The following is a 25,628-nucleotide window of genomic DNA, read 5'->3' on the forward strand; positions in this document are numbered from 1 at the left end:
TACACTTTGTCTGTATAGTGCGCAAGAAATAATACTTTTCACTGTGTACTAATACATGTGATGATAAATCAAATCAAATCTGGTGTATTGTGTACTGTACTGGTGGTCTCCTTATGTAAGGAAAGATGTAAATGTGTTAGAAGCGATGCAAGTTTATTAGATTAATGCCTGGAATGGGCAGGTTGTCCTATAGGGTCGGACTTGTATTCACTGAAGCTTCGAAGAACAAAAAATGACATGATTGAAATCTTTAATATCTTGAAGGTCTTGACAGGATCGATTTGAACAGTGCATTTCCTCATGTGGGAAAATCTAGAACTAGGGGTCACTGTTTATGAATAAGGATTGCTCATTTAAGATAGAGATGATGAAAAATGTTTGCTCTCAGAAAGTTCAGAGTCTTTGGAAATCTCTTCCTCTAAAAGGCTGTAGAAACAGAGGGCAGGATCTTGAGCCCAGACACTGTGTGCGGGATCACCAGTGAGGGCGCAAAGTCCGGAGATTATGGACATGAACCTAATTTTAATAAATTGAAATCTAATTATCTAGTCCCCAACCACATGATGTCCCCTCAGTGTATTCATACGTCACCAACCCAACATCATGTCCACAAGATTCTCCACAAGTTTTCAAAATTATAAACCTGTCAAGGGGATCTCTCTGGGGCCACAAAGGTAAGTATACCCTCGGGGGAGGGAGATGGACATGCTTGGCAATGCCTATGGCACAGGCTGGCATTGCCAACGTGACAGCAATGCTAATCTGTGCCAGGGGATATTGCCAGACCCTAGTGGGAGCCCCACCATTTGATGGAGTGGTGGGATGAACTGTGTGCGTTGGGAAGGGGAGGAGTGTGCAAGGGTAGGGGGGGGGGGGGGCGGTCACTGAGCAGAAGCAGGTGGGTTGGTTTGGTTGAAATGTTGGTCATGATTACGTTGGTGATGATTGTCAAGGAGGAACGGGGTTTAATTATATTTTTGGTTGGGGTGCCCTTCAAAGATGGTGTCTCAATCTCCGTGGAGCCTGTTATTAGATCAAAGAATCCCTGCCCCACCAGAGTGACACCATAAACCACACCCATGTGTTTTTTTTCCTTTAAAGAGACTCAAAATCTGGACAGAAAACTAGTCTGTGCAACTGGAGAGTTACAAGCCATTCTTCAGACTGAGCCTGACACTTCATCAAATTCTGGTAAGATTGCTCCCATTGTCTTTGAACATTTTAAGGCAGACTTGATATATTCTTGACTAAGGTTATCGGGGGTATACAGGAATGTGGGGTTGAGGTTACAGCCATGATTTTATTGAATGGCAGAGCAGGTCAAGCGGCTGAGTGACCAACTCCTGCTCCTAATCTGTGCGCCCATAGGTATGTTTTATTATAAAGGGGTTCATTGCTTCCGAGAGACCTTACCTCTGTCATTCCGAACTTCACATACACCAGTTAGGCTCAGCCACAACACTCCTGGTCAATCACTGCGGTATCCCCAAATCATGGAAGTGAAATTGAGAGTTATCGGGAAACCAGACTGATGTACAATGATCACAAAGCTATATTTAGCTCTGATGATTGCGATGGTTGGATCAACGGGATATGAGTGCCAAGGAAGATGAAGGCACATTATAACATTGCAACTCTCTCATTAACAAGCACCAAAATCTACACCAATTTGCGTAGATTTTGCAATCTCATTTCTGGTAATGTGCTAGCACTCTATAATATGGAATTACAGATATATTTTTTCTCATGAGTCAAATCTAAATAATGTCTTCAACTGACCGCCTCTCTAGCAGCGTCACATAGCTTGTCTGAGCTGAAAATCTCATCCTTCATTATGGATTCTTCACTGTCACTATCTGAGAATAAAAACAAAAATACAACACACGTTACATATTACACTTCCCTATTCCTAGGAAAGGCACAGAATTTTATTAGGGAGCCTGGCCATCTTAAAATCCCATCATCACACTCATTCTTCACAACAGAATTCACATATTTTTTTAAACAAAAACACCTTAATTCTGGTCAGATTTAATGATTGACAATTGAAAGTGTGATGGGTGCCATTTTTTGCAGTCAATTTGCAAAACAATTTTGCTTGTGGCAGAAAAACGAAGGGGGAGAAATGTGCAGAACAGTTGGATCCTGCCTGAAATAGTAATAGAAGCATATTCAAGAATTTAAAACACAGTCTTATGAAATGAGGCTCAAACAACACAAATGTCTCAGTTTGCTAAGTTCCACACAAGTTCTTCCTTTCTCTCAACATCAAGTTGACTATCTAATTCGATGATTAAAAAAACAAACAATAAAACACCTGAAGCAGAAAGACATACTGACAAATCGCTCCAAAAGATCTCCCAGCTAAATCACCGGAAACAAACAAAAACTGAGGGACAAAAATAGTAACAGCACCTTGAAGAGCTCCTCCTATATGGAGCTTCCAATTTTAGCATTAGCAATTCAATAGAATTTAGTGTGAAACCATTCTTTTAAAGTAACTAGCTCAATTGCTTTAACTTTTTCTGTGAAAATTCTATAGGCACAATCTTAGTGGCTGTTCATGCCAGCCTCCTGCTGCAGCAAGGTTGAAGGATTTGGCACCCAGCCAAATCTTGGTTCACTGCAGTAGGATGGGAAAATACTGCCGGTGTGAACAGTGGTAAGATTCTGGCCTAAATATTTTGAGTATAGTACACTAAAGCATCTGAATAAACAGATCCACCAACCTCATAGCTCTTTCATCAGTTAGAGTCAAAGATGTGGGTGTCACTGGCTGGGCCAGCATTTGCTGCCCGTCCCTGATTACCTCTGAACCGAGTGTCTTGCTGGAACATTTCAGACAGAAGTTAAGAGTCAACCACACTGCTGTGGGTTGGGGTAAAGCAGCAGGTCCCCTTCCCTAAAGGACATTAGCGAACGAGACTCAATAATCATTATCATGGTCACATTTACTGAGGCTAGTTTCCAATTCTCAATTTAACAGTTTAATTTAAATTCTACCAGCTATTTGAAGGGGAGAGGGGGGTGCGGGGCTTTGGTGGTGGATGGATTTGAACCCGTGCCCTCAGAGTGTTAGACTGGGCCTCATTACCACAAAGCCACCATCACTCCATAATAAGAAGGATCCACTAGTTAAGTAAACTTACCACAGGAAAATGTCTCAGAAAAAGATGATAAATCCAGATTTTGTGAAAACTCTTCCAAAGCATCCAAGCAAAGAAGACTGCTGCTACAATTTGCTTTCCTCATTTCATCTGGGTATGCATTACTATTCACTTCTTCCTGGTTTGAAACCCAAACAGAGAAACAGAGAGATAGTACATGCACCAGTTGTACAAATAATATCTTAATATCAATTCACACATGTCCCATCATTGGCACTGTACTGTCAAAATGTTGAAATTTGGTTGTGGTTCTAGTTTTCTAAACTGGTGTTGGAATAAACAACTCACATGAAAACATGTCAAAAAATTTGCTTTCACGATTGCTCTGATTTTGATCATTAAGCATACCACAATTACCAATCCAAACAGTACCATTATTTAGCTAAGTATACAGGTAAATTATGCTGTTACCAAGTCAGTATATTTAACTGACAAATGAATATTTGCTGCATGTTGATTACAGAGAAATTCACCCGGACTTTTTCTATCTATACCACAGCATTCAGTTTAATTAAAAATAATGCTATTTGTTAACTTGTGTTTATTTCACAAGTAACTCAGCTATACAAGCCAGGGAAGCTCCTTGTGAATGCTCAGCCTACACCAAACTTAATTTAGAATAGGCTAAATGAATTGGTGTTACAGTTGACTCCACAGTTGGCTTAGGTTCAGCAAGGGTCTCTGTCATATATTTAAAATAATTGCTTTAAGAGCTGATCTTGTGATTTGATGGTAATGTCATTACGGTTTTGCCACAGGCTGCTGTTTTACTTTCAGTTTTGTATCTGTGCAGTGCAGAGAACATCCTTTTCAATAACCCACATGTGCCAACCAGATCTTTTCTTTCTGTGTAAAACTCACAATCCCTAACATAGATCGGGCATTACAGTGTTCCCACCTCTGATTTCTATGGAAGCTCATTGAGCAAGTTTTGGTTTTACCTGCAGACAAACAGCTTACTGACTGACACGTGGCATCAAGGCGCACATATCAAAATTAAAGGAAGCTCAGCTAAAGGCTGGGTGGGTGACTGGAATCATGTCCCACTAAACTCTGATAGCCGGGGGGAATTCAGCTGTGTTATTCTTTACAGCTACCAAGAGGCACAGGGTGCATTCCCTTTGCACGAATGGTGAGGTCCACGGTTCCCAAGATATTGCACCCTGTCCTTAAACCCAGATTACATAATTGTTCGAAAGCATCCAAGCAAAGAAGACTGCTTCCTCTGGACAATCATTACCATTCACTTTATCCTGGTTTGAAACAAGCAGAAACAGAGAAGCACCAGATGTATGAATAATGGCTGGAATTTTTCAACTGTTCACACCTTGCCACTGCTCCAAGCGAGGAGGGAAAACTTGGCATTCAGTCAAATCTCCATTCACTGCAGCGGGACCAGAGAATACCGTCAGTATGAATGGCTGGAAAATTCGGGCCAATATCTTGGATACAAGGGAACCAATTCATGCAGGATTTTTGTTGCATGCTTCTTCACATGGTATATGTATGCAACATTATGCAACAGGACGGCACGACGGCACAGTGGTTAGCACTGCTATCTCACAGTGCCAGGGACATGGATTCAATTCCAGCCTCAGATCACTGTCTGTGTGGAGTTTGCACATTCTCCCCCTGTTTGCTTGGGTTTCCTCCGGGTGCTCCGGTTTCCTCCCACAGATAAAGATGTGCGGGTTAGGTTGATTGCCATGATAAATTAATTGCCCCTTAGTGGCAGGTGCACCTAGGAGGTGTGGGGTTACAGGGATAGTTGTTAGTGAGCTTATTGTCAGTACAGCCTCGATGGGCCAAATGGCTTCCTTGGCACTATAGATTCTATGATTATATAAATTACCATGATATACTTGGAAAATTACTGATTTTCAATTCATTATGGTTAAGTGCAGTGGAAAATAAATGGGTATAAATGATAAATATATGCATGATAGGGAACAAGCCAAACGTAGAGAGAGATCTTCTGTTTGAAATTGCAAACTACTTCCATTATGCTCTCCTTACAAATAGACTGAATGAAAATACAAACAAGATGCTAGTTTAAACATGTAACCTGAAAGAAATAGGACTGGATTTTCAATTGCTGGGACAAAACTTCATGTGAACGTGATTTCAAAATAATAGTCCCTGAGGCTGCCTCTTTATACACCTCAGGGACAGCCTGCAACTTTCAAAGTGAGGGTGAGGCAGACAGTGCACAGAGAAGCCTTTCATTTCCAATTCACAGTCCATTAGAGTCCTTCAGGGTCTTGTTACTAGGCGAGGTAGACTGGGACTTGTATCTTCAAGGGGGTTTAGATGAAATTGAACAATCACAGCTATCAAGTGGGGGTGATTTTCTGACCTTGCCGTGCCTGGTGCAGATTGCATTGATCCTGGAGAATAGCGTTCAGACCTAAAACTAGGCTTTGAGCTCAGCACTAAACGGTTTGCATTCGTCCCAGTATCTTTTTAATGGCACAAACCTGATTGTGCACAGAAAGGGTGTAAAGTCTATTAACATATTTAAAGTAGCATTTAAATATGCATAGCCGTCTTCCAGCTCCACAGACCTTCTGACCTTCGGGCAAGAGCGATGAGAATCACTGCTGGCCTCCAATAGCAGAGACCGGGAGCGATGGCCATGCCCTAGTGACTTGGAGGCCATTGGTGGCTGGGGACATGGCTGGGCAGTGCCCACTTGGCACCCTGGCAGTGCCAAGGTCTGAGGCATGAGTGGGAGCATGCAGTGGGAGCTATGCAGGGGAGATTGCGCAGAGTGTCAACATAATGTGGGGGAGGGCATGTCAGGGGTCATGAAGAGGTATATGGGATCCCAATGCCGGTGAACCATCTTGGGGAGAGGGTGGGGAAACATGGTGGTCATCCTAGTGTCCGTGGGGGTGGGGGGTCTCCCTATACATCAGTGCACTGCGAGATCGGGGCATCCTTTCTAAATGGTACCCGATCATTGGCAGCCAGGCTCACTGGCGCGTTTAGCCACCCCTCCCCACCCCACGCGGCCCCCCACCCCAGCCATCTCCCCTCCTCTCCCCCTCCCAAACAGGTACGCAACTCACCACTCTCCCAAAGAATGACTGTGTGTGGGACGATTGTAGTCTGGACCATGACTGAACGACCAGCGTGGATTGCTCCATAGTTCTTGTTGTTATGACCCTTTTTGGGGCGGGGGGGGGGTTAATTCTGCTCTAATTGACATTTAAAATTATCAAACCCACAGGTATCCTGCAGTGGATTGTGCAATTTACCTCATTCACACTGCAGTTTCTACACTAATGCTGCGGGCCCTCTGAGCAGCTGACTGGTCTGCCTCGGCTGCTGGTGCTAGGCCTGTCTCTAATTGGACACCGAGGTCATCTCTTGCCTAAATAGGGTAATTACTGTTAAGGTATGGGGTCAGGAACCAAAATTCATTCAGGCGTCAGGTTCCCAACCCTCCCTGGTCAGTGGTGTGAATGCCTCAGATTTTTGTCTTCAGGTTGGGTTCACCACATCAGGAGATTTCTCACGTTTGCGAACTCAACCTTTGCAAATTGCACTCAGAAACAGAGCTTGGGGCGAGCAATCTCCAGAAAGAAGGCACAGGTTGTCAAATATGGAGGTGGGTTGGGCACAAGGTCTGTGTCTGTGCTACAACATGGTTTAAATTAATAAAAAAAAAATTCGTCCGCTCTCCCCAACTCCTGATGCCCATTTATGCCAACCCTTTTTAATGTCAACTCACCTAGTATCCTTGGACAGTTCCTTGACAGCTTTAACAGGTTTGACACTTCCTGGATAGCTTTGACAGGCTTTACAGCTGGATAACTTGACAGTTCCAATCAGGTTGCACATAAGAATTGCACAATCATGCTTACTTTTAACAATCCCAAAAGGTATCTTAACAAACATTCCTTACATCTCTCAAAGGTGTTCAGAGACCCTATCCAAAGCTGTAACTTACCTCTACAAAGGGTTATCTGGCTCTCCATTAGAATCCACCAAGAACTCCTCTTACCTGTTCTATTCAGCACACTCCGGATCCCACACTCCTTCCAAAATCCCACTTCAGGAGAGGCAGCTGGTGACTAAATAGCTAGCTGCTTCTGTGAATTGCGCATGTGTGAGCCCCAGCCAGGCTCCAGTCCAAATACGAAATGCCAGGTACAATGGGGTGGGGGACTCAGAATTTCCAGCTGTTTCTGGGATTTTCACCATGATAGAGAGACTCTCCGTCATGGCAAAAATCCAGCTAATGTATCTCATAGAATGTGAAATACAACCCATACTCTGCTTGCAAAACTTGTCATAATGTTAACGCATCCACGTTCATGAATCCAGTCTGAAGTGCAAACATAATCAATATTACAAACACTGTATATATCTGTGCTTCCTCCACTCAGGTACGATATAAATTCAAGTGCTCTTACCTGTGACAGTTCTGAAGATGCACTAATAGTTTCAGTTACAAATGACAGCTCATCTTTTGTGTTGCTGATTGAGCTAGTGTCCAGTGGAGAAATATTGTCAAACTGACATTGGTTGCAACTAGCTTCCTTTGTCTCTAAGTTATCCATTTTAGGATTGCACTTTTGAATGTTTTCATTACTCATTCCCAACTGCAAGAAAATTTCTGCAAAAATATCAAATATACAATTTAATAGATTACATTTTCATAGAATCATAGAAGCCCTACAGTGCAGAAAGAGGCCATTTGGCCCATCAACTCTGCACTGACCACAATCCCACCCAGGCCCTATCCGCATATCCCTACACATTTACCTGCTAATCCCTCTAACCTATGCATCTCAGGACACTGATGGGCAATTTTAGCATGGCCAATCAACCTAATCTTTGGACTGTGGGTGAAAACCGGAGCACCCAGAGGAAACCCACGCAGACATGTGAAGAATGCGCAAACTCCACACAAACAGTGGCCCGAGCCGGGAATCGAACCCAAGTCCCTGGAACTGTGAAGCAGCAGTGCTAATCACTGTGCTACCATGCTGCCCAAAATTGTTCCAAAGTATGGAACATGTGTACACATCTTCCAGCAAACGTGTACACATCTTCCAACAAATGCTTAACCACATGTACAGAACAGCGTTACACACATGATTTGATGGCTCCTTCAATTCCCAGCCTAAAACCTCCCAAAAATCTATGTCAAACATATAAAATCAAACTGTGGTATAGGGCTTACTACTTCATCTCCCAGTCTGTTTTCTACTCCTAAAGGGCTCCAAGTTTATTGTCCCCATCCCTCTAATACATGGTAAGGTTATAAGACCATATTTAAAATACCATGGCCTAGATTTTCCACTTGTGTTGTGTCGGCTTCCAAGTGCTACATAAGTGGTCTTCGGCAGAAATGTCTTCTGGAACCATTCCGCCAAATCCCCACTCTCTTCTATAAAAGCAAAAATACTGCAGTTGCTGAAATCTGAAACAAAAACAGGAAATGCTGGAAAATCTCAGCAGGTCTGACACATCTCTAGAGAGAGAATAGAGCCAACGTTTTGAGTCTGGATCCTAGATGCTGTCAAATCTGCTGAATTTTCCAGCATTCACTGGAGGTGATGGAGATATACACTTCACCTAAAACACATAAGAGCAGTTGTAGTGTAAAGTTATGCATATTATAAAATATCAACTAATATTGTATTTCCTGTCACGCTGACAAAACAACACTAAATCGGTTTCTCATGCCCTCCAGGTAGACAGGTCATTTAAATTTTAAAAGGGTTAAAATAAAATCTATGGGTGGAATTTTCCTATCCTATAGCTATGGATATCACATCCCACTGCGGGTAGCATGGCAGGCAGGAGCAGAGATTCTCAGCGGAACTAGAAAGCCACCAGTGTAAAATGGTTTGCAGTTTTCCCGATGGTGGATTAATGGTGGGTCGAGTATCTTGCTGAGTCATGACAGGAACGCCCTTCGCATTCACTACCACTCATGAATGCTCATTAAATTAGCTTCTTGCCAGAATGATGTGGTGCCTTCCAATCTTGCCTGTGGGAAATAAAGTTAATTTATTAGTCACAAGTAAGGCTTACATTAACGCTGCAGTGAAGTTACGGAGAAATTCCCCTAGTTGACACACTCCGGCATTTGTTCGAGTTGATGTACCTAATCAGCACATCTTTCAAATTGTGGGAGGAAACCTGAGCACCCGGAGAAAACCCACACAGACACAGAGAGAACATGCAAACTCCACACTGACAGTGACCCAAACCGGGAATCGAACCCGGGTCCCCGGAATTGTGAGGCAGCTGTGCTGAGCACTGTATCACCGAGCCATCCACATATCAGTCTGAATTTCGTTTGAAAAAGAATACTTTGCGCAAGTCAGACATCAGTTCGCTGCAACTTAAGGCAAGTGCAACATACATAACTTAACTACCACAGCGCTGTGTCAGTCTCAGTGTAATAATGTTAGAATAGCCCTGGTAGGTTAGAGTCAGTTGGCTCCTGTTGGCTGTTTCTAAGGTTATCAGAACACCACTGGTACTCAGGCAAGATTTGGCATCCAGAGACCATTATGCAATCAGGGTTATGGAGTGGGACTGGCCCAATCCAAAGGGGCCACCATTATCTTGAAGAATACAAATGTTCAACAGAACTCAGGCAGGCCTGATCATCCAGAGACCAGCATTTTCACAGGGTATGGGGGTTGGAGGGGGAAGGTAAGCACGTGGTGGGGGTGGTGAGAGTGGGGGATGCAAAGGGACAGGAAGGTTTCGCAAAGGGTTGGGGGAGGGGGAAACAATACAGGCAGAGCGGAGATCAAAGGGTTGGAAGCTGGAGACCAACAAGGGAAACTGAAATGCTAACAAACAAGGGGGTGACTGTGATACCATTTCTATGGCTAGGCGTGGATGCACACAGACCCCAAAATAGGAAAAGGGGGAGGCATGTCAGTGCAGCACAAAAGGGAGTTGTCGCTCAGAGACTGATGAGGGTTGGGAAAGGAGAAAATTTAATCTTCAGTCAAGGGGAATTCCCAGGTCTGGGGCTTACAGGCAAAGTCAGAGAACAGAGAAACTTCTGGGGTTCTGTCAAGTAAGAGAGTTGAGACATGGCGCATGGGGATAGGCTGCAGGGGTAGTCATGGCACCCATGTTGTAGTCCCACTTTAGGGAGAGGCCAGGGCTGCGTGCACAAATTGGTGTGCATTGGCTGCTGTCCATAGGCTTGTCTGTCTCTATATAGCTTTGCTATATAGAAAAATAATGGTTACGGGAGGAATCTGCAGTCTGTAATGGGGATAACATAATAAAGAAGGGGGGGGCCATATGAAACATCTCTCGGGGTACGGGAGGTCCTCTGTAAGTGACTGTGCACACAGCCTCTTGAGGGGGAAGGTAGCAGTCGACATGGGGCACGAAAACATCAACAGTAATGACCTTGGGAGCAGGATAGGAATGCTAAACCCAGCACAAATGGGATCCAGTATTATTAGGGGAGGCTGCAGAACCACACGGCGGGGGGGGGGGGGGTGTCTCTCTCTACCTTCACATCATGAAAGTCCAGGTAAATTTCTTGGACACAGACGGTGAGAAGGGAGCATCAAAGCTGATTTCGGAGTAATAGCACAGAATCACCCTCTTGCATTATGAAAGTTAGCAAAGTTGTAAATCTAAAGTACCAGCCACTCTGCATGGGAGAGGTCACAGAAACATAGAAAATAAGAGCAGCAGGAGACCATTCGGCCCTTTGAACATGATTCGCCATTCAAAATGATCATGGTTGATCTATCTCAATTCCACACTCCCATGCTCTCCCCATGTCCTCTTGATGCTGTTTGGGTCTAGAAATCTATTTCTTGCTTAAACATATCAGTTTCTGTGGTAGAGAATTCCGCAGGTTCACCACTCTCTGAGTCAAGTCAGTTCTTCTCATCTCAGTCCTAAATGGTCTACGCTGCATCCCAAGACTGTGACTGCTTGTTCTAGACCACAGCCCCAGCCAGAGGAAACAATATCCCTTTAACCAGTCAATCCAGCCCTATCAGAATTTTATACATTTTAAATGAGAGTTGAAGATCCATTCAATTGCTAGTGCTGTTGGACTTTGGAGGTGAGTTTTGTAGGAGTATGGTGTTGAAGGCTGAGCTGTACTCAATTAATAGGAGTCTGACATCTGTCTTTGTTGTCCATGTATTCCAGGGTTGAGTGTAGGGCCAGAGAGATGGTCAGCTGTGAACCTATTGTGGTGATAGGCAAATTGTAGCGGATCCAGGAATTCTGGGAGGCCAGCATTGATCTGTGCCATGACTAACCTTTCAAAGCACTTCATAATGATGGATGTCAGAGCCACTGGGTGATAGTCATTAAGGCACACCACCTGGTCTTGGAACAAATACCCTTGCCAGCTGGTTCACATAGGTTCTTAGTGCTCGTCCAGGTACCCCATCTAGGCCAGTCATTTTCCTTGGATTGACTTTCAAGGAGGCTGATTTGATTCCCTGAAGAGGTGGCATGATTAGAGTTTGATATTGGAAGAAATTGAAGAATGACCTACCTGGGCAGAGCAGATTACATTGTTCATCCTCTTCCTGCATTTTGGGTTCAGTGGCCAGCCTCAATGACCTGCAGGCAGGAGAGGTGAGGCAGGACAGCTGAGGCTGGTGTGCTGCCTGGAGCCCTCCCTGGTGTGAAGCATATCCCTATGCTCATGCATGCCTCTGATCAAAGCCTGGAGACCATTGTGGCTGAAGCAGAGTGCAGCTTTCTCCTTGTGGTTTTAATCCTTCTTCCTCTTGTTGACAGTCATCTCTAACAGACTCCTGGAGACAGCAGGCTTAGAGAGAGTCAGATGGTTGTAAGTGGGCAGCATTTAGGTGTGGCACCCAGAACTTCAATCCAGTCATGTAACTGCAGCACAGACAAGTGACTCCTGACCCGCCAGGTGATTTGGACAGATACTTGCCTGTGCATAACTCCGATTGCGAAATCAGGCATGATTTCCCGCCATTCCGAGCAGCAGGATACACACCATGAAACCCATCCACAATCACACTGCGAATAAAAAATGGAAAATTCCACCCCATGGCTTAATTTTGTAGTTGTGATGATGGCAAAACTGTCCGCATTCACAGTCATTAAAATTCTGAAGTAGGCAACATATTCTGGCACTTACACATGCACAGTTAAATACAGAAATCCAGGAGTCGCTCTCAGTTTGATTTTTCTTGCATGCAATTGACAATGAAGGAACTTAATAGGGTAAACAGAAAGATCTTCCCACTAATGGATGAAACCAGAACTAGGGGTCATAAATATAAGGTTGCTGGAAAAAGAGATGTGTCGAAGCTTTGCATCCTGCATTCACCAGGGCATTTCACAAGAAAAATTTAAACTGTATGAGAAGAGAATGTTGATTGGTTGGCAAGTGGACTCTAATTGGTAGGGGTGTTGCCATGAAGAATGCACTAGTCGGAGGGACTGACAGATAATTGCCAAGCACTGTTTGAAATTTAAACCTGGCCACTTCACCCCGATTGGTTAAGGCACTGCCCAGGGGAATAAATCAGCAACTAAGAACATAAGAAATAGGAGCAGGAGTAGGCCATCTAGCCCCTCGAGCCTGCCCCGCCATTCAATAAGATCATGGCTGATCTGTCGTGGCTCAGTTCCACAATCCCGCCCTCTCCCCATAACTCTTAATCCCCTTGCCTATCAAAAACCTATCAACCCGCGTCTTAAATATATTTAGCAAGGCAGCCTCCACCACTTCAACGGGCAGAGAATTCCAGAGATTCACCTCCCTTTGAGTGAAGAAGTTCCTCCTCAACTCTGTTCTAAACCGCCCCCCCTTTATCTTGAGGCTGTGCCCTCTAGTCCTACTGTCCTTTCTGAGTGGGAACAGCCTCTCCACCTCTATCCTATCCATCCCATTCATCATCTTATACGTCTCAATGAGATCTCCCCTCATTCTTCTAAACTCTAACGAGTACAAACCTAGTTTATTCAGCCTCTCCTCATAGTTCAACCCCCTCAAGTCCGGTATCAGCCTAGTAAACCTCCTCTGCACTCCCTCCAAGGCCAAAATATCCTTGTGTAAGTACGGCGGCCAAAACTGCACACAGTACTCCAGCTGCGGCCTCACCAGTGCCCTGTACAGTTGCAGCAAGACCTCCCTACTTTTATATTCAATTCCCCTCGCTATGAAGGCCAGCATCCCATTCGCCTTCCTGACCACCTGATGCACCTGCAGGCTGGGTTTTTGCGACTCATGCACAAGGACCCCGAGGTCCCTCTGCACCGTCGCATGCTGCAGTTTTTCGCCATGTAAGTAATAGTCCTTCCTACCATTATTCCTAACAAAGTGGACAACTTCACACTTGCCAACATTAAATTCCATTTGCCAGTTCCTGGCCCATTCGCCCAGCCTATCTAGATCCTTCTGCAGACTTTCCACACCCTCCGCACAATTTGCCGCTCCCCCAATCATGGTGTCATCAGCAAATTTCGACACCATACACTCGGTTCCCTCCTCCAGATCATCTATATAAATGGTAAATAGCTGAGGCCCCAGCACCGACCCCTGGGGCACTCCACTAGTCACCAACCGCCAATCCGAATAGCACCCATTGATTCCCACTCTCTGCCTCCTATTTGACAGCCAATCCTCTATCCACGCTAACATCCTATGCCCAACTCCATGCCCCCTGACCTTCTGTAATAACCTCTTGTGCGGCACCTTATCAAACGCCTTCTGAAAATCAAGAAACACCACATCCACCGGCTCTCCTCTATCCACTGCCCTAGACACATCCTCATAGAACTCCAATAAATTCGTCAGTCACGACTTCCCTTTAACGAAACCGTGCTGCGTCTGCTCTATCAAACAATTCTCCTCAAGATGCCTTGCTATTTTCTCCTTGATCATGGATTCTAACATTTTACCTACAACAGACGTTAAACTAACCGGCCTATAATTCCCTGCCATTTGCCTGCAACCCTTCTTAAACAACGGTGTAACATTAGCCGTTTTCCAATCTTCCAGCACTTCTCCAGAATCCAGTGAGGTTTGGAAAATAATCACCAAGGCATCCACTATCACCTCCACCATTTCTTTCAGAACCCTTGGATGCATTCCATCCGGTCCTGGGGACTTGTCCACAATCAGTCCCTCCAGTCTTTCGAGCACTGCCTCTCTAGTAACAATAATGTCATTCAGGCCCTCCACTCCTACCATCTTTCCATCGCTAACACCCAGCAAATTATTCACATCCTCCTCCGTGAAGACCGAAACAAAACAAAAAATAGGAATAACTTATTTTGTTATTTTGTTTAGCTGAAACAGGTGTGATTTGTATACATTTACTTTCTGTCCGCAAAGAACAGAATCCTGTGTATTAATATATTTAGCTTCCAGTACATGTAAATGATAATTTTAAATTGGTTGTCAGCGTAATTCTTAGCACATTGTGGACTATTTAGAAAATGTTGTCCAACTGCAGAATCACATTTAATGTTGGATATTATATTTGGAGCTCTGTAAGCAAGGGTTGGGTACAGCCTATATTTTGCCTATTGCAAAGAGCAGCTGGGACATGCTGCTAATACAATCCACAAGTCTTTTGGATATACGGCCTACATACCTGACATCACACTGGTACTGAAATTCATATATACCATGATATGTATTTGTATGACAGGCAGAACTATTTTGGTTTGATTGCAGCACCCAGTTACCACTCATGTCACTACTGCACAGTAGCAGCATGGAACAGGCAGCTTCACCTGTTGCTCACATTTATGAGATACCCTGCCTTCCAAAGTAATCTGAGTTTGACTGGGTATTTTTCAAAGCCGAAAGTGATGGCCTGTGCCCGTTCACGGCTTATGTGATATATAGCACAAAATGATCTGATCAGGGTAGCTTTGATGCACATTTTAAATGACAATTTAAAATAAGGTTCTTCTTCTTGAGTTCTCTATCAGAAGGCAAGTCCTTGGCAATTTTTCACCTAACCCTGGCAGAGTGCTGTGATTTTTTTTAAAACAGTGGGGAGGGCCGGAAGACAACCCTGACTCTATCTCAGCTGGAACAGGGATTCAACCCCGTGCTGTTGATGTTAATCTGATTGATAATTTATCAATCTAGCCAACTGAAGTAACCAACCCCCACCCCTCCCCCACTACAGGAGTGATTGCGATGACCACAGATACATCAAAAGGGAATCTAGATAGATACGAGGGAGTTATAAATAGGGGGTTATGTTCTTAGGATTAGTTGATGAGTTGGGCGGCGGGGGGGATGCTAATGTGGAACATAAATATTAGCATGGATCTATTGGAGCAAATAGTCTAACGCTTTGCTGTAGGTACTACCTAGTGCAGTTGGGTCTCTCAACTGAACTGTTCCAAAGCACCAAAGATACAAAGTTGTGTCCTATAGTAAGAGGACACTACCCAGAAGTCTCTCAGTCCTGACTGAGAAATACAGGACAAATGGCACACTGGGGAGCCAACCAATGCGACATGGGACAAAATACAAAGTTACAGGACAATCCCGTAAAATACAAGTGGATTGGTCACCCTGTACACTGTTGTAGTTTGCCACCAAAACTTGATTGAATTAACCCTTAAGTCCTCCTAGAAAGAATGGTTTATAAAAACCCATAAAACTTGGAAAATACTGACTGCACCATACAGCAATAAAAGAAACATGGGCAATACAAAGAAAGTGAAAATTATCTTTTTCCATTCACAATTATGGAACGATATTTCAAATGGAATAGTGAAATGGAGAGCAAGACAAAACCTGATCCCACCAAATGAATGGAGTCCATTCATTCCCAAAAATCAGAACAACAGTAAGGTCTATAATCAGAAAGCAGTTCAGGTGTTTTGAAAAGTTTGTGTATCTCGTTATGTGACTGGGACATCGCCCAATTGCATCTGACCCAAAATTCAGTTTGTTCACCTCCATGGGTCACAAAATGGGTAAGTTGTTAAGCTTTCAATTACTTTCATCAGAATCAAAGATATCAGAACTAAAGCTTTAGAGCCACTCTTCTCCTGCACCTCCTTGATAAAGTAGCACCATAATTTTGTTTCCCAGTGGTGCCATCACATTATTGATGATGTGGAGACACTGGCATTGGACTAGAGTGGGCACAATAAGAAGTCTCACAACATTAGGTTAAAGTCCAACAGGTTTTGTTTGGAATCACGAGCTTTTGAGAGTGCTGCTAATTCATCAGATCCACTCACCTGATGAAGGAGCACACTCTGAAAGTTGTAATTCCAAATAAACTTGTTAGACTTTAACGTGATGTTGTGAGACATTATTGAAACACATTTCCTGTTATATTCATGCTAAGTTTCTGCATTATACCACTGTATCACAGTCAAATTTATTCAAACATATTAATGTTATTAATTTATATTGTAATCATTTGACTTATACAGTGATCTCAACTAAGTTGAGATCTAGTTCACTGAATCCTAGGGAATAAATCTTCATGGTTCTCACATTTATTCATTGGTTAGAACAGCTTAGCTAAGCAATCCAAACTACTCAGAAATTTCCATATTCTTCAATTTGCTATCTTCTTCTCAATTGCAAAAATTTTTAAAATTCAAAATAAGTTTTTAAATTTAATTTAAAAAGATGAAAAATTGCATGCCACAACATGATTAATTGTATCTATAAAGTCCTATGCATGTTTAAGTAGCTTCATTAATAACCTCAGCCTCTGATAAAAGCCTGCAATTAGAATTTGATATTTTGACTTTGTGCTCTCTCTCAGTCTGTTGGCTCCAGGGAGAAGCCAGAGTCTAATTCTATACATTAAATACAGATCCCTACCATTAATCAAGAGGACTTTCTTATTACTGTTTGCCCTCTGATTACATTTTTCTTTCTTCCAAATAATGCCCAAAAACTTTGGATAACAAATTTTATTTTTTTTCTTCTCATAATATTTTCATTGGCCTCAAATTTGGAAAGTTCTTCTGGTTTTTCCATTGTAAAATTGGCAGGACAACACACACTGACACCCACCCTGCCAAAGAAATCTTCCCCTAAAGAGCAAAATGGTAAGGTCGGGTTAGATTATATGGGGGATATGTGGAGCATGGGGTTGGTGGGGTGGTGAGGAGAGGAGGCAGATTGAGCCATTGCTGAGGATTCCCTAATTTAGAATTCTTGCCCCTGACGTTCATCAATTAATGGGAGATTGGTAAGGTGTAATGGTCTTCATGAAAGTATGTTTGACCCCACTAGTGGGGTCTATGCTTGAGAAAATGGGCCAACCTGGAGTATTAGGGGAGGTGGGGAGAACCTGGTTGGCTGGGGCATGATTTCCATTGGTACAGGGAAAGCAGGTGCCAAAGACATAAACAAGTGGCATTGGCACCTGTCTGCTCCTTTGACTAAGGGAGGGGAATGGCAGGTGTGATTTCAGCCCAACTATTCAGATTATCATCTGTAGAATTCCAAAGTTACTGTATTGTACTGGCTACTGCTGAATTAAACAACTTAAACTTTATCCCCGAGCGAGAGGGAGATAAACAATAGCTGCCTACTCTCAAGGACAAACAATTAATTTATCTATCTCAGTGGGAAGTCTGAGGAAGGATTGTCGTCTCAGTTACAAGATAAAACATTGCTCCAGATTTTCCTCTGAGCTGAGACCACTCCTTTGCTGGTGTAGCATAAATTTGATTTGCACATGTTATTCTTCCATCACATTACCCACAAAGTTCTGGCAGTGAATCTGGAGCAGCTATAAGGAAATTCTAGGTCACTCTCTCTGACATCTTGAATGAAATAGTGAGCGTGAAATTGCGAGCGCAAACAAGCAAGGAGATAGAACCATGAAGTGGACAAGAGGAAGGGACAAATGAAAGTATCCTCATGATGCTTTAGCATATGTTCTCTTTTCAAGACTGCTGCATCTATAAGCTCTCGTGTTTTATGGTGCTATTAAAAGTACAACATCAATGCACAGTGCTATAAAATCATGGAATCCTTACAGTGCAGAAGGAGGCCATTCAGCCTATCGGGTCTACACCAACTCTCCAAAAGACCATCCTACCCAGGCCCACCCCCCTGCCCCATCCCAGCATCTCTACACATCCATCATAGCTAATTCACCTAACCTACATACTTGGGGCAATTTTGCATGGTCAATCCATCTATCCTGCACATCTTTGGAGTATGGGAGGAAACTAGGTACCCAGACAAAACCCACGCAGACATGGGGAGAATGTGCAAACTCCACACAGACAGTCACCGAAGGCCAAAATTGAACCGGGTCCCTGGCAGTGAGAGGCAATAATGCTAACCACCCTTATGGTGGGCATGGGCATAAAGATACCAAAGAAACCACCATACATTAGGAAAATTAAAAACAAAGGATAGATTTCTTCCCAGAATGAGTACAAGTTGTCACCAGGCAAATTGCAAAGCAAGTAAGTGATCCCTGGTGATTGACAAGGTTTCTCGCTGCAGTCTTCCACAAGAGGATTTTCACATGAGGTGCACAACTGGTACATTGGTTTTTAAAAAAATTCAGCAGATTTTTCTGAAATGAATCCTTAGAGGTCAACTGAATCCTGAGAAAGACTTACCCTCAGCAAAGCCAATATTCATCCCGTGTGGCTTCTTTTGTTCTGCAATGCTACTGGTGGTCTCAGGCATCAGCATATCATTGGCACTGAGGAAAAAAGGTCATTTTCAAGACAGTTGCACAGGCAAGGAGGACCAAGTTGGCAGGGGTTATTATGGGACTTTTCAATGTTTAAGGAAAGTGGGCAAACAAATAATGTGTAAACTGCCTTTCAATATTCGTGGTTTTATCCAAACCGGCATTAAGTTTCAAAATGTATCTTTAATATAGTTGCCAATTTGTTTGTAGTCCACTGATCTCTGAGCTAGGAGGTTTTGAATTTTCACCCACTATGCACTTCCAATTCACTTGCAAGTGGCATGGTAGCACTGTGGTTAGCACCACTGGGTCACAGAGCCAGGGACCTGAGTTCAATTCCAGCCTTGGGTAACTGTGTGAAGTTTGCACATTCTCCCCGTGTCTGCGCAGGTTTCCTCCGGGTGCTCCAGTTTCGTCCCACACTCCAAAGATGTGCGGGGGGTAGGTGTTAGGTTGACTGCCCCTTAAGTGTCAGGGAGAGTAGCAGGGTAAATACATGGGGTTGCAGGGCCTGGGTGGGATTGTTGTAGGTGCAGGCTTAATGGGCCGAATGGCCTCCTTCTGCATTTAGGGATTATAGGATTCTGTGCACTGAGAGAAGCTACATTGTCAGAGGTGGCACTGCTTGGGGGAGCAGTGTGGGTGACATCTCAAACAATACAGCCCCATCTGCCTGCTCAGGTTGACTATAGGCAATCTCATATCCACAGGCGTAGAAACATAAATTTTTCCATTGGATGTGGACATCACTGGCAAGGCCAGCATTGGTTGCCCATCCCCAATTGCCCTCAAAATGAGTGACTTGCTAGGCCAGTTGGGGACAGTTAAGCGTCAACAGCACTGCTGTGGAATGAGAGTCACATGTAGATCAGATCACATAAGGACAGCAGATGTTCTTCCCTACAGGACATTAGGTGAATCAGATGGGTTTTTAAGACAATCGATGACAAATTCATGGTCACCATTAAAGTATTGGGACGAGCTTTCAATTCCAGATTTTCTTAATTGAATTTAAATTCCACTAGCTGCCATGGTGGGATTTGAACTTATGTCCCGACAGCATTAGCCTAGGCATCTGGATTACCAGCCCAGTGACATTATCACTGTACCACCCTAGAAAATAGGGTTATTAGTCCTTCAGGATCGGCCTGGAGTTTCCAGAAATTGAAGATTAATCCCCAGGATATTGTTGTGTGCAACCTTGGAGAAAGGTCACCGGGACATTAAAAAAGGATTTCTGTTGTCATTTTCCTTAGGGGATTTCCTAAGAATGGGGTTTTTAAAAAAACTGTTTGGCCAACAGTCAAGCATCATCCAACTGAGTAATGAGTCTACTTGCTTTTCAATTGGCATGGGAAGGCAGTACCTCACAAGGATGGATATTTTAGACCCAGTAATGGCTAGAGCATGGAGGGCAGGTCAAGTAAAGAAAACCGCCAAGGAACACATTTAATCACTGTTGACAGCCCCAACAGTGGAGTCACGAGTGAACAAAAAGAGGATGGCTTAAATCATCAGTGTTGCACTATTACCCCCGCGGGGAGTGGGGCCAGCTGACTCTGCGAGGCAGCTCAAGTGAAAATACTCACCATTTGCTGTTGCCCTTCATGGTGCCATAGTCAGCGAGGCAGAAGGAGGAGAGCCAGGTGTTCCTGTCCATCCGCACTGTGTCTGCCAGCTGCTAACTGGTACCTGCCCTGCTGTCTCATCAATTCACACCTGGGGCCATGCGGCCCCGCCGGCGCGCCATGCGGCTCAGACCACACTGACGTCACTCACCCCGCCCACCCTCTGTGACGTCACAATACCTTCCCGTTTCTTTGAAACCTTGCGCTTTCCATGACGTCACCCCATTGGCAACTGTGCGTGGCGGGAAAGGGCCGGCTGTCACCTTTATTATTACCTGTATTCCTATCATCCTGGCTGGATTCTGCTTTAGTATATAAACACATTACATATATAGCTGTCACCTTTACTATTACCTGTATTCCTAACATCCAGGCTGGATTCTGCTTTAGTATATAAACACATTATATATATATGTCACCTTTATTACTACTTGCATTCCTATCATCCAGGCTGGATTCTATTTTAGTATATAAACATATTGTATATATATTTATACATAAAAGAAATGTAAAAAACGGCACAGGCGACAGCAATGTTACCATCTATAATAAATCTATTATTATCTAGATTTCTATAAGTTCAGCTGTATTTTCACTAATATGTATATAAAGATATATATGTATATAAAACGATACAAGCAACCTCAATCTTACTATCTAAAAATATTTTTCATTACTTTTATTGTATACAATGTTACTTTTAATACCTTTTTAAAAAATAATTTCAGCTGTATTTTCCCTCTAATATATATGAAAACACATTAGATGTAACGACAGAATACTTCACTGTTACCATACAAAATAATTTTAATTACTTTTAATGTTTATCACATTACTTTTATTATCTGTATATCTATAATTTCAGCTGTATTTTTTCTCTCAAAGGTATATAAACACATTATACATGTGTGTATATAAAACGGTACAGATGATCTCAATCTTGTTATCCAAAAAGTACTCTTTGTTACTTTTATTGTTTATCACATTACTTTTATTACCGGTATTTCTATATTTTCAGCTGTATTCTTAAAGTATATATAAACATATTATATATATGTATATAAAACAACACAGGCAACTTCAATGCTGCCATCCAAAATAATTTAAATTACTTTTATTGCTTATCACATTATTTTTACCTGTATTTCTTTAAGTTCAACGGTATTTTTCTCTACTTCATATATATACATTATATATAACAACACGTACTTCAATGTAACCTTCCAAACATTTATATTACCTGTTTTTCTATAATCGTGGCTACAATCTTCTCTAAAAATATATATTTCCAAACATTATCTATATATTTATATATGATTGTTGTGTGTTTATAAACCAATGAAAGTCAATTCAATGTTACCATTCCAAACCCATAAAAGAAATTTACAAGCAACAGATTTTAAACAATGAATAATCTGATGGCTGTTAGGGAGATATTGAAAAATATCATAAAAGCAAAATACTGTGGATGCTGGAATCTGAAACAAAAACAGAAAATGTTGGAAATTCAGACCTGCTGATCTGAAAAGACGCACCGGTTAGGCGCATTGGCCATGCTAAATTCTCCCTCAGTGTACCCGAACAGGCACCAGAGTGTGGTGACTAAGATTTTCATAGTAACTTAATTGAAGCATTAATGTAAGCCTACTTCTGACACTGATAAATAGACATAAACATAATTTCCAGCATTTTATGCTTCTGTTGTAAAATATCATTTTTAGTTTGATTTCTGAACTTCTTAAGTGGAGTTGGGCTATTGTCTGACAATAGATGTAATTTGTTGATGAAATGAGGGGGAGGGGGTGGAATAAATCAAATTAGATGGAAATTTTATGAGGACAAATGTGATTTGATTTATTATTGTCACATTTTTCTAACTTGTGGAATCTTATTAATCTGTCAACACCTTGGCTGGGAATGGAATAAGTGAAATGAAATGGAAATGTTAAGAGGGCAGATGTTTCTAATACAGTGGAATCTTTTTAAATTAATCTGTCAACACTTTGGCTGAATTGGGAAATGTTTTGTTTTAAAGAAAACAAGCATTGCAATTGCTCTGTATCACGGTGGATGATGCTGAGCGGAAGGGGCTGTGTTCGGAGTTGTGAATGTGGGTGGGATTTCGGAAACGCGTTAGCCAGGGAGCTGCTGCCGGCGGTGCGCTTTGGTGCGGGGCGGCCGCCGTCGCTGTGGACATGGCGGTCCGGAGCCTTGCCGGTTACCGGGGGTTGAGCTGCGACGCAGCCCGGGACTTCTCTCCGCTTCCCGGGCAGTTTGATGATGCTGAGTCCGATCACAGGTAGGTGAGGAGCCGGGGGAGCGGCTCTAATAAGCGGTGACGGTGCCTCTCCGGGTCTGGACACCTTCCTTCCTTTCCCCTTCCCTCGTGTCCATCTGGGCCTGCTACCGCCTGGGTCTCCATCAGTGTGCAGCTCCCCAGAGTGGCAGCTGAGGGCAGGGGGAATCCCTGTCATAGTCCTGGGATGTAGGAGGTTTGATCTATTATTGTCACATGTATTAGTATACAGTGAAAAGTATTGTATCTTGCGCGCTATACAGACAGAGCATACTGTTCATAGAGAAGGAAAGAAGAGAGTGCGGAATGTAGTGTTACAGTGATAGCTAGGGTGCAGGGAAAGATCAGCTTAATGCAAGGTAGATCCATCCAAAAGTCTGATAGCAGTAGGAAAGAAGCTGTTCTTGAATCGATTAGTATGTGACCTTAGACTTTTGTATAACATTGTTGGAGAGTTTAACAGAGTTAGAATGAAGTTTTAGAAGTGAGAGTAAAAGATAGAAAGTATGCTGGGTACAGCTTGCAAGAAATCGCTTCACTCCGGCACCATCTTAAGTTGAGATTGTACTAGGATACGGTGAAAAGTATTGTTTGTTTTGTGCGCTAAACAGATAAATTGCACCGTTCATAGAGTACGTAGGGGAGGAGGAGAGGAGAGTTTAAGTTTATTTATTAGTGTCGCAGTAGGCTTACTTTAACTCTGCAATGAAGTTACTGTGAAAATCTCTTAGTTGCCACACTCCGGCGCCTGTTTGTGTACACTGACGGAGATTTTAGCACAGACAATGCACCTAACCAGCACATCTTTCGGACTGTGGGAAAAAATCAGAGCACCCCAGAGGAAACCCACACGTCATGGGGAAAACGTGCAGATTGTGCACAGACGATGACCCAAGCTGAGAACTGAACCTGGGTCTTTGGCACTGTGGGGCAGCAGTGCTAACCACTGTGCCACCGTTAATATAGTGTTACAGTTACCGATAGAGTTGAGAAAAGTCAGCTTAAGATACGATAGGACCATTCAAAACTCTAATGGCAGCAGGGAAGAAGCAGTTCTTGAGTTGGTTAGTACGTGATCTCGCACCTTTTTTTAATCTTTTTCCTGATGGAAAAAGCTGGCAGAGAGAATGTTTGGGATAAATGTAGCCTTTGATTATATTGAATGCTTTCCCAAGGCAGCAGGAAGTGTGAACAGAGTTGGTGGATGGGAGGCTGATTTGTGTGATGGAGTGGGCTATGTTCACAATTCTTTGTAGTTTCTTGCGTTCATGGTCAGAGCAGGAGCCATACCACGCTGTAATACAACCAGAGAGAATGCTTACTATGGTGTATCTGTAAAAGTTTGTAAGAATCGTACTGGAGGTGCTATGGATGAGGGCAAGTGTGTGATGAGTGTCCTATATGGTTGAGGGGCCCTGTCCACCGCGGGGGGGGCGCGGGATGAGTCCTCAGCCAGTGAAAAAGGGAGAATTTGAAAGGTTTTTCTTTCTCCTTAACAGAGGATTGGCTTTCTAAAGAACCATCTTCCACCACCATTTCTCCCACCTCTAAGTCTTGATGTTTGTTTGACTAAGTCAGGATGCTCATTTGGCAAGCTGTGCAGACATGATGGGCCAAATAGTCCTCTCCCCTGTAGTGTCCAAATGCTTCCCCCTACGCCATAACAATTGTGATTTCAGCACAACACCTCATCTCCTCTCCTCCCCTCCCCGAGAGCATTCTGAAAAACCTATTCACTCTGTGACATTCTAGTCCACTCCTCAGTGATCTTCAACACTTTGCCTATGACTCCATGGGAAGGGAACAATGTAAGGCCGGTCCTTTTGGCTCCTTTCATCTCACTGTCCAAGATCCCAAACACTCCTTCCAAGTGAAGCAGCAATTTAGTTGTACTTTCAGTTTAGTCTACTTACTTAGTATTAGCTGCTTACAATGCAGTCTGCTATAAATTGGGGACACCAAATGAAGATTGGGTTACTGTTTTTTGCAACACCTCTTGAACAGTCCTCGGGCGTGACCCTGCAAGCTTCCAGTTATTTGCCATATTAATTCGCTACCTTGTTCTCATGCTCACATTTCTGTCCTTTGTCTGCTGCAGTATTCCAGCAAATCCCAATGCACCCTTCAGCTTTCTGGAATCAGTATTGAGTGCAGCAATTTCATCATTTACCCTGTTGCCATTTTGATCTGATATTTTGCTATGTACTGAATCATAAAAGAAACGTAGAATTCAACAATGCAGAAGGAGGCCATTCGGCGCATCAAGTCTGCATCGACCACACTCCCACCCAGGCCCTATCCCTTAACGCCATGCATCTACCTAGCTAGTCGCCCTCACACTAAGGAGCAACTTAGCATGACCAATCCACCTAACTTGCACATCTTTGCACTGTGGGAGGAACAGTAAAAAGTCTGACAACACCAGGTTTAAGTCCGACCGATTTATTTGATAGTACACTTACTAGCTAGTGTCAGACTTTTTACTGTGTTTACCCCAGTCCAACGCCGGCACATCCACATCTGTGGGGGGAAACCAGAGTACCTGGCGGAAACCCATGCAAACGTGGGGAGAATGTGCAAGCTCCACACAGACAGTGACCAAAGCTGGGAATCAAACCCAGGTCCCTGGCACTGTGAGGCAGCAGTGCTGACCACTGTGCAACCCAATTTGAATCTTGATTTTTCATTTTTTTTTGCCTTCAGAAAGAACAATTCGTTGTTTTGCCATTCACGCTCACCTGGAGAAATATTTATTTTTTTACTACAATCATAAGAACATAAGAAATAGGAGCAGGAGTAGGCCATCTAGCCCTTTGAGCCTGCCCCGCCATTCAATAAGATCATGGCTGATCTGTCGTGCCTCAGTTCCACTTTC

General features: G+C 43.2%; 1 protein-coding gene across 1 annotated transcript in view; it reads left to right on the forward strand.

Moving 5' to 3' along the window:
• Positions 1-22,624: 22,624 nt before the first annotated feature.
• Positions 22,625-25,628, forward strand: part of riok1 (RIO kinase 1 (yeast)) — a 34,429-nt gene continuing 31,425 nt past the window's right edge. The window contains exon 1 of the mRNA XM_080193869.1: positions 22,625-22,756. Coding sequence (XP_080049995.1) covers positions 22,653-22,756 — 104 coding nt within the window. The 5' untranslated portion in view covers positions 22,625-22,652. The remainder of the gene's footprint in view (positions 22,757-25,628) is intronic.

This window comes from Carcharhinus amblyrhynchos, chromosome 8 (assembly GCF_965287045.1).
Source record: "Carcharhinus amblyrhynchos chromosome 8, sCarAmb.v2.hapA, whole genome shotgun sequence".
NCBI classification, from domain to species: domain Eukaryota; kingdom Metazoa; phylum Chordata; class Chondrichthyes; order Carcharhiniformes; family Carcharhinidae; genus Carcharhinus; species Carcharhinus amblyrhynchos.